The following is an 11320-nucleotide window of genomic DNA, read 5'->3' on the forward strand; positions in this document are numbered from 1 at the left end:
AACCATAAGTCATAAAGATAAAGAATAAATCTTTTTTTTTTGTGGAACACAAAAGGAGCTCTTTTCCAAACAAGAACAGTTCATAGTGGCCAGCTGTCAAGCTCCAAAGACGTTAGCAAATCATGAAAATATACCATCAGAAGTTTATATGCCTTAAGCACAATATTTGAATATGGGGTGCCGTTTGTAAAGTGGCTCACGCTGAAAATAACAGCAACATTTTGTCACATTTAGCTTCAAACAATGTTTAAAAATCTGGTATGAATTTTTGACGGTCACTTTTTAGCACATTTACAACAATATTTGTTAACATAGAGATATTTTAAATAGTTAAATCTAAATATTAAATGCTACACTTAAATGTTAAATGTTAAATATAAATGTTAAATATAAATATAAATGCTAAATATAAATATAAATGTTAAATATAAATATAAATATAAATGTTATATCTAAATGTTAAATATAAATATAAATATAAATGTTATATCTAAATATTAAATATAAATCTAAATGTTAAATCTAAATGTTAAATCTAAATGTTAAATATAAATGTTAAATATAAATATAAATGTTAAATTTAAATGTTAAATATAAATATAAATCTAAATGTTAAATCTAAATGTTAAATCTAAATGTTAAATCTAAATGTTAAATCTAAATGTTTCGTGTGAAACTAAATATTTAGCTAATATGCAAATTTAAATGCCGGTAACCGGAAGTGCCAAAAATAAAAGCTCGAGGAGTTTCAGTGGGTAGTGTCAAATAACGAATAAAAACATCTCATCAGGGAAATGGACTCTTGGACATGGATTATCATGATAAAAACTAACTAAAATAATAAGCACGTTTGGATAAACTGTAACTGTAAACAGTAGACTACTTTGAGGTTTTAGTGTCACTTTTATGAAAGATGAGGGACTTATGACCTGTGGCCATTATAGCCAGCCACGAGGGGCTCACTTCGACTGATCTGTCATGTTTGCTTGCATAAAGGCCAGCAAGAGCCAATCCCTACCCGCCCCTGACCAGGAAAGGTACTGTCGGTCATGGCCGCTCTGTGAAGATGTCAAACGAATCGGCAGAGCCGTCCTGGCGGCTATACAAAATTTCCAAACGTGCTTATTATTTTAGTTAGTTTTTATCATGATAATCCATGTCCAAGAGTCCATTTCCCCTGATGAGATGTTTTTTATTCGTTATTTGACACTACCCACTGACCTCCTCGAGCTTTTATTTTGGCACTTCCGGTTACCGGCATTTAAATTTGCATATTAGCTAAATATGTAGTTTCACACGAAACATTTAGATTTAACATTTAGATTTAACATTTAGATTTATATTTATATTTAACATTTAAATTTAACATTTATATTTATATTTATATTTAACATTTATATTTAACATTTAGATTTAACATTTAGATTTAACATTTAGATTTATATTTAATATTTAGATATAACATTTATATTTATATTTATATTTAACATTTAGATTTATATTTAACATTTAGATATAACATTTATATTTATATTTATATTTAACATTTATATTTATATTTAGCATTTATATTTATATTTAACATTTATATTTAACATTTAACATTTAAGTGTAGCATTTAATATTTAGATTTAACTATTTAAAATATCTCTATGTTAACAAATATTGTTGTAAATGTGCTAAAAAGTGACCGTCAAAAATTCATACCAGATTTTTAAACATTGTTTGAAGCTAAATGTGACAAAATGTTGCTGTTATTTTCAGCGTGAGCCACTTTACAAACGGCACCCCATATTTGAAGACTTATAAAGCTGTACGATAGCATGAAATGCAAGTTATTTTGGTTGAAAATCCTCACCTCCACTGAAGCTCTGAAATATCATTGACGTCGCATGCAGATTCAAAAGTAGGGCACAGACACATCATGCAATTGTAGACATTTAGAGGGGAAGATCAGCGAATAACGTCTTAATGTTTCACTATAAATGAAGAGGTTCAAAGTTAAGCTCAGTTGACAGCATCTGGCTAATATTGATTATCACAAAAATATAAACTACAGGGTTACAGTGAGGCCAGGGCTGGACTGTAATCTGGCACACCGGGCATTTTCCCGGTGGGCCGACACATTTTGGGGCCCGATCAGGGGTGGACTGGCCATCGGGAGAACCGAGCGGGCCGGTTGGTCAGCCACGAAACTGGCCGAATGGGCCGCGTTAAACTAAAATGAGCCGCCACGTTATGCAGAACGGACCACAAAACGGTGCCGCGATATGCAGAAAAGAACGGTGAACATTTGGGCCAGTTGCTATGTAAAATCCTGGGCCGATTTCTGTTCCCAGTCCAGCCCTGAGTGAGACACTAACAATGGCAGTGAGTCTGGCCAATCCGTAAATGTTAAAATAATGTTTCAAAAGTATAGCCACAAAACGTAAACAACATGCGTATTAACACCCTCTCTCTCTTTCTCTCTCTCTCTCTCACACACACACACACACACACACACACACACACACACATACACAAACACATACACACACACACACACTCTCTCTCTCTCTCTCTCTCTCTCTCTCTACACACACACACACACACACACACACACACACAAGAGGCAGTTATCGTATATCAAGGTTATCAACCCTGTTCTTCAGGTTTTTGCCTCTATACAACCAATTTGAGACCAGGATGGTAATCTCTTACAAAATAGTGTGATGAAATTGCAAAAAATATACATTTTTAGTGGTAATCAGCATTATGCCACAAATGCTGTCAATCGAGCTTAACTTGTCTAGAACCTGGAATATCCCTTTAACGTCTAACGTTGTCCATATGAACTTTAGTATGAAAAAAGAGCTGTGTGACAATTCAACAACAACACAAAATAAAACTAATAAAAAAGTAAAGTAAAGTGTTTTTGGGTCGTTCCACTGACAAAACATGGAAAAAATATCTTTCCAAGCACATTCAGTAGACAAAAAAAAAATCCAGACCGATTGAATTGTGGAAAATCAGATGGGATCTAGGAGCTTTATACAGCTTTGTTCTGTGCATGTCATCGAAGAGATACAGTAAGTCTATCCCTCACAGCCCATTTGCATTACCGTCAAAAATCAAAGATGGCGCTACTGTGAATAAGGTCTATACATGTGCATTTGGGCATGCATGATTAACTCCATCTCACCCTCTCTTTCCCTCCCTCTGTCTCTGTTTTCCAGGTAAATCATGCCTTCACCATCTAGATGCTGTGTGACATGGGTGTCCATCCTTCCCTCCCTCCTCCTTCTACTTCCCTTTTTCCTCTCTTTCGTTTTTGGAGTTCAAGGGGCAACATTAAGAGAGTATCTCCTAAGTGGGAGTGAACCCGCCTCCTATGGATCTATGTCCCAACTTCACCCTTCTCCAAGTGCAGAGATGCTCAGAGCTCTACGCTACATCCAAAGCCTTAGCCAGCGAACCCCACCCAAACCCCTCGCCGATGATCAACAGCCAACCACCGCAGACCATGAATCAGATGAAATGGAGAGCATCCGTTCAATGCTACAACTGGCATCCCCTGCCTGGAGTTCCACAGGAATGGATAGAGGCATGGACGAGAAAGAGGAAGACAAGAAGGAGGACAATACTCAAGAGTGGCTCCAAGCGGTGCTTACAGCACTGAAAGAGACTGAAGAGCAGTCCCCCCAAAAGTCATCCCAGAAAGTCATTACGCATGCCTCATCACGGTCACGCCCTCGCTATGCCATCCACTCTCTTCCAAGACCAAAACAACAATTAGAGGTGGACACCTCTGTAGAGAATTATGGGAGGAACTCATTTGCCAATCCTGGCAGCCGGAGACCACACAGGCAGTACTCACTCATGTTTGAGGATGCGGGCCAAGAACAGCCGCTCAAAAGGACCAATGAGAATGCAGAAGAACAGTACACACCCCAGAAACTAGCCACCCTTCAATCGGTGTTTGAGGAACTGAGTGGAATGTCTGCTTCCAAGGCTGCTTCCAAGGCCAACAGCAAGCGGGAAAGTGCTGAGGCCAACACTGCTGATGACGATGAAGACGATGATGATGACTTGTACAGGCAGAGGAAAATGGCCTTGGAGGATTTCATGGGAACAGATGAATTGGCACCTCTAGAAGAACAATTAGAGACTGAAGAACGTGAGAGGCACGGGTTTACTCGCAACCTTGAGGACGATGATCAGGAGGAGGAAGATGATGATGTCAAAAGATCTAACCAATCTGATTGGTTTCAGACAGAACAAGAGGACCCTGAAGACATTGCAAAGCTTGTGGACTCCTATCTATTGAAAGTTCTAGAAAAGAAAGAGCAGGAGGAACAGAAAAGGGAAGAGACAAACAAGAGGGAACAACAGGAAGAAAGTGACAGGGAGGTGGAGAAAAAAGATGCCAATGAAGAAGAGGAGAGGGATGAAGACGAGAGCGACATTAATCCCATGCACAGTACATTTCCCCAGTCTCTCTCTCAGCTAATCAGAATCTCGCAAAAGCTCCAAATCACACCGGAGGAAGTCCTAGACCTTTTTCAAAACGAGAAGCCAAAAGATTTCTTCAGAATACCTTTAGAGTCACGGACACCCCCACGCACCTACACCACCACTCACGATGACATGATTGCTGCAGTACCACACAGACGACCTCTCAAGACATCGGAGAGCAACAGCGTTGCACAAGACATCTTGAAAATGCTTGAGCTGGCGAGTGCAGCGCTGCAAAACGACAAACTCCAGCAAAGACCAATGCAACCGAAAACATTGCATTATTATGAGAAGGAACGAGATCTCCCGGAGTATGTGTTCCCAGAAACGAGCAGGGATGATTATGACGACACCGTGGGCGAAGAAGACGAACTCGCCAATTACTTGGCCTCGGAGATGTTTGCGAAAGGACCGAGGCGCGAGCGTCTGATGCCCTCAATTGACGAGGAACTATCAATGTATGGAAAGCTTGAACGTGCTGCCCAGGACTACTTTGATAAAAGCGTTCCTGAAAAGAGACCGGTGGAGCATGAGGGAGCGGCCACAGGCATAAATGATGACACAATGCTTAAAATTCTGAGGTACCTTGACCCGGAAAGCGACAATGACAACAAAACGGACTCTGAGGGAGAAACTGTTCCTAAATATGTAGACATGTAGATACAGATTATAATCATTGTTTGAAGTTTGAATTGTCATATAATAAAGTATTTTGAAAGAAAATATATATTCAGCAATTGCGTTAGTCAATGTAGTGCTACACATTTTCTCTTTGTATCCTCTAGAGCAGAAAAAAAAGCATTTTAGTAAACCCAAATAATTTTCAGTAGCGATACGAATAGCTTAAATAGTAGCCAGCTTTACCTTTTAAAACATGTGAACAAACACAGATTCTTTCTCTAATACGGTACGTGTCCACTGGTACAAGCTGAGCGGAGCTTAGCAGTCATTTTCAATTAATCTCAAAGAGAACTGAGTGATATGCTTGCACGAGGGATTGTGGAATTAGCAGCAAACCAGAGTCAGTGTTGAGAAATTTAGAAATATGTATGATATAATATAGGAAAACTATAGGATATAGTATAGTAATATTGGAGAAGAGGAATATGCATACTTCCCTCCTATATTGTATGCCAAAAGCAGTGTCAATGGAATACGGTGTCCGAATTCTCATTCAAAAAACACTAGGCGAGAAATACTCAGATGACATGCTATATCAGGAGAGATCCTGAAGTGCTCTGCTAAGTTTGGAATGTCATATTAACATACTACTCTCACGTTTTACCATACTACTCTCACTATTTACCATACTACTCTTACATACTACTCTCACTATTTACCATACTACTCTAACATACTACTCTCACTATTTATCATACTACTCTCACTATTTACCATACTACTCTAACATACTACTCTCACTATTTACCATACTACTCTAACATACTACTCTCACTATTTACCATACTACTCTAACATACTACTCTCACTATTTACCATACTACTCTAACATACTACTCTCACTATTTGCCATACTACTCTAACATACTACTCTCACTATTTGCCATACTACTCTAACATACTACTCTCACTATTTGCCATACTACTCTAACATACTACTCTCACTATTTACCATACTACTCAACATACTACTCTCACTATTTACCATACTACTCTAACATACTACTCTCACAATTTTCCATACTACTCTAACATACTACTCTCACTATTTACCATACTACTCTTACATACTACTCTCACTATTTACCATACTACTCTTACATACTACTCTCACTATTTATCATACTACTCTCACTATTTACCATACTACTCTAACATACTACTCTTACTATTTACCATACTACTCTTACATACTACTCTCACTATTTATCATACTACTCTCACTATTTGCCATACTACTCTAACATACTACTCTCATTATTTACCATACTACTCTAACATACTACTCTCACTATTTACCATACTACTCTAACATACTACTCTCACTATTTACCATACTACTCTAACATACTACTCTCACTATTTACCATACTACTCTAACATACTACTCTCACTATTTACCATACTACTCTAACATACTACTCTCACTATTTGCCATACTACTCTAACATACTACTCTCACTATTTACCATACTACTCTAACATACTACTCTCACTATTTTACCATACTACTCTAACATACTACTCTCACTATTTACCATACTACTCTTACATACTACTCTCACTATTTACCATACTACTCTTACATACTACTCTCACTATTTATCATACTACTCTCACTATTTACCATACTACTCTAACATACTACTCTTACTATTTACCATACTACTCTTACATACTACTCTCACTATTTATCATACTACTCTCACTATTTGCCATACTACTCTAACATACTACTCTCATTATTTACCATACTACTTTAACATACTACTCTCATTATTTACCATACTACTCTAACATACTACTCTCACTATTTACCATACTACTCTAACATACTACTCTCACTATTTACCATACTACTCTAACATACTACTCTCACTATTTACCATACTACTCTAACATACTACTCTCACTATTTACCATACTACTTTAACAGACTACTCTCACTATTTGCATACTACTCTAACATAATACTCTCACTATTTACCATACTACTCTAACATACTACTCTCACTATTTACCATACTACTCTAATACTACTCTCAATATTTACCATACTACTCTAACATACTACTCTCAATATTTACCATACTACTCTAACATAATACTCTCATTATTTCCCATACTACTCTAACATACTACTCTCACTATTTACCATACTACTCTAACATACTACTCTCATTATTTACCATACTACTCTAACATACTACTCTTACTGGCAGATATGGCAGAAGTAGTAAGTGCCGTATGGTAGTATGCCATTCAGAACGTTGCATCCATCCATTGAACTCTTTACAGTTCCATAATCTCACGTGAGCTGCAGAGACGTTACGGTCAAACAGCTAAATAAAAAATGGTGGACAATCACGAGTTGGGCGGCTGTGCTAAAATGTGTGTTAATGCCCCCTTTTCCGGATGAAGTATGTTTCTTATACTACTTGCATGCATGCCTAAAGAACAAACTCTTTTAATGATCAAGAATTCGGTTCTTCATCAAAAATAGTACATACTTTTACAGTACGCAAATTCGTATGCTGTGGTTAAGAGCATCAAATTGTTAAGAAGCGCTTAGCTTTATGCAAATGACAAGTGAAAAGCTCAAAGTGCTTAAAATCTGGCAATAGTAATGTAAGTTTGTGGTTGATTCAGTACTTAAATGACATTATGTTTAATTCAGACTTCAGATGAAGACTGCATGCATTCATTGTGGCAATGCTGTGGCTGGGTAATAAATCAACAGCGTTTATATAGGTTGGGCATTCAGAAAAAATGTGCATCTTTGCAACTGTAATCGTGCATATATCCATCTTTATGTGTTCCCCCTTTGCTAGCAGAAGCCACATTTTGTTATCTGGTCTCCTGTGTTTTCCACTTGCATCGGTGTATGAATTTAGCAGATAGTGTGATGCTTAGCATGCAAACATTGCCCAAACAAGAACAAACATGTGGCTCCATAGTGCCGATAGATTTAAGAGTCGCAATAACCGTCAATTGACAGTGCCTCAACCATCAATGTTTACCAAATAGATGGCATGAAGCGATGGCCACGTCATTAACTACTTCAAGTTGTTAACTAAGCCAACAACTGCACAAGTTAAGTGTGAACTCGTTTTTACTCCAACTTATACTTTAAAGGATTGTTTTTCTCCTTCTGGATTGCTCGTTTCTGTATTTTTGACATAGCTTCTTATGGAGACCGGAACCAGAAAACAGTCCAGCTGCTACCAGAATCATCACGGTGCCCAGTGGTTGTCTAGGAATTGACAGTGTATTGAAAGTAACCGTAGAAAATACACACTCGCTGCACATGTTATCAGACACGCCACAAAGTGGCAGCTCTCTAGAATTGTTAGACACATGGACGCCAGTGGACACGTACCATTAATGGCACTTAAAGACAGTTATGTTTTCAGTCATTCAGTATCTTGTGCAAGTGGTGAGGTCGTGTGTGACATGGCAGAGGTAAATAAAGCATTTGTTCACACCATGGTCTACTCTTTGTGTAATGTTTCTCTCAATGCGAGCAAACTCGACATAGAGAGCACATGCAACTCTGGATGACACGGAGACTTTGGGATTTTCTATTGAGGAGCTGCTACAGCTTTTCATCAATGAATCTGAAGTGCCTAGTTTTTGTTGATTAAGATAATCCTACGTGTAACCAGGGCTGGAACAACCATTTCTCAATTCTATAAGATTATCAATCCAGAGATTATCATTCCAAAATGATCCATATTTATTGATTTATATAACTGTCTTCTTACAGTCTCAAAAGTAGTAAAAACCTGATAATTTTGCTAAGGTTAAAAAAGGCGCTATATAAGCGCAGAACATTTACCATTTTTACCATAATTTCACTGATGTTTCGAGTGAATTTTAATCTGATAAATTGACTTACTGTTGCTGTTTTAGCTGGTTTATTTAACTTATAAGAATGTTTGATTATTAACAAGCAGCATATGGAGCAGGAATATGCTTTATGTCTTTGCAGAAGGAGGTTAGGAAAGGGACGTCTTCAGTATGTAGGTTTGTTTAAATACTCCTCCATTGTCTGCCAAACAGTAAAGACAAAACGCAATGAAATCTGAGTTTCAAAAATTCATTTCACCAATTTATAAATAACAATAGTTGTTTTAGTCAATTATATACACCCCCAATATTTGAGTCGACCTCCTGAAGAGAGTCCACCTCTTCCATCGATTTGGCCACTGACGCTTTGGAAGTTTCCTGCATCTCCCCACCAATCACAAACTCATCCAAAATATAGTAAGCCTTCTCAGAGTTAAAAATGATGTCTAATTCACACACCTACAAAACACAAAAACAACAACAACAAAAAAAACTCACAATGAGTCACAATATTTCACACATCTGAAAACACAAACACTTCTGTTCTCTGTATTTGTAACATAAACGTGCCCTGAAGACATCACCAAGTGTTAACACATCAAAATCTTACCAAGAAGATGAGTAATACAACTCTGAATTATGCCACGACAAACACAACTTTATTTAGAAAACCACTTCTGTTGCACAACCTAATGGCTCCTACACACTACACGACTTTCAAACGCGTCGGATCGTGGTACCGTTCATATCACACAACTGTCTGTCTTGTCATTGAAGTCGTAGAGTTTTTAAATTACTCGAGGAATCGGCGACATTACAAGACATTTCACTATTGACGAACCCCCCGTCGACTCGGCCAGGACTCGCAAGAAGTGAGTACAAGCGAGAAGTGATACGAGATACGAAAACAAATGCGTGATCATATGTTATGCAGGTCAGAATATGATGTGTATGCTTTTAATCGTATATTTTATTGGTTAAAATAAATCAATCGACCTATTTGCTTACCTGACTGTCCATTGGCGATTTCTCTCCAACTCTTCTCTTTCTCCACCCGGTTGTGGGACAGTTCAGAGGAATCATCAAATAGTCACTGGTGCTCGTGCCAATGTTCCACTAATTTTTCCTCCATTTCTTCGGTCCAGTGAGACTTTCTTGATACCACATGCTAGTTGATGTTCTGTTGCAGGTACATCAGGACTCCTCCCACTGAAACTTCCCATGCCCCGTTTCTTGCTCTCTCATTGGCTGTAGGTCAACGCTGCCTTTGTATTCAGTCAAAACATATTTAACATTCTAGATATCTCACTGACATCGGCGACTCGTCGGCGCTTCTCTCAAATCACGCCTTTGATAGTACATACATTGCGATCGGCGCTCACGGGAGCGAGCTCCGAATTGTACAGACAGACCGACAAATGAGGTCATTTGAGCCTGAAATTGTCCGAAAGCTGCTTTTGGAACTGATTAAATTGTGTTGTGATGTACAGTGGCCCCAATAAGTGTTTGGGAACTTGTGTAACACTTAAAAATGTCTGAATGTGACGCTGACTACAATCCCTGGAGTCACAAGATCGAATCCATGGCGTGCGGAGTGACTCCAGCCAGGTCTCCTAAGCAACCAAATTGACCTGGTTGCTAGGGAGGGTAGAGTCACATGGGGTAACCTCCTCGTGGTTGCTATAATGTGTGGTTTTTGCTCAGTGGGGGACGTGGTGAGTTGTGAGTCAACTGAGATTCGTCCTCCACCCACCCGGAGTCACTACGCCACCACGTGGACTAGGAGTAATAATTAGGATTAACTGTATGGAGTGTGTGTGTGCAGTAAAAAACAACAAAAGGTCATTTAAGAACACAAGACTTGACACATCTTGTCTTGTTTAGTAGTCTTGATATATTTATGATCTTAATGCAGGAAAATCAGCACAACTTTAACAAAAATAAGATAAATGATAAGCAAAAGCATTTTTAAGCAGTACACTAATGACCTCACCATCCTGAGACTTCCACAGAGTTTAAGTTTCCCAACATGGATATCTCCACAAGTTCATGTCCAGCTGGTTAGGACGTGTCCAGCAGCAACGCTCGGCCGGGACGCTCTCACTTCGCCCCCGAGGCTGTTGTGGCTCTGCTCGGTCACAGGTGCGTGCCAATCATTTACGCGCACAGACCGCACGGGGCGTGGCCAATATCTGTGCACGTCTGTTATTGGTTAACACCTGGTCAGGTGTAACGAAGGCATATTATAGGGCATTCTCCTGTAGTATTTTTGAATACTGTTTAATATCCGGGCACA

At 38.5% G+C, this 11320-nt stretch overlaps 1 protein-coding gene across 1 annotated transcript in view; it reads left to right on the forward strand.

The window, feature by feature from the left end:
- LOC127631885 (secretogranin-2-like) overlaps positions 1 to 6127 on the forward strand; it is a 7132-nt gene extending 1005 nt beyond the window's left edge. Inside the window, exon 2 of the mRNA XM_052110280.1 lies at positions 3216 to 6127. Coding sequence (XP_051966240.1) covers positions 3223 to 5154 — 1932 coding nt within the window. The 5' untranslated portion in view covers positions 3216 to 3222 and the 3' untranslated portion in view covers positions 5155 to 6127. The remainder of the gene's footprint in view (positions 1 to 3215) is intronic.
- Positions 6128 to 11320: the final 5193 nt, after the last annotated feature.

Source organism: Xyrauchen texanus, chromosome 38 (assembly GCF_025860055.1).
Source record: "Xyrauchen texanus isolate HMW12.3.18 chromosome 38, RBS_HiC_50CHRs, whole genome shotgun sequence".
Classification (NCBI taxonomy): Eukaryota; Metazoa; Chordata; class Actinopteri; order Cypriniformes; family Catostomidae; genus Xyrauchen; species Xyrauchen texanus.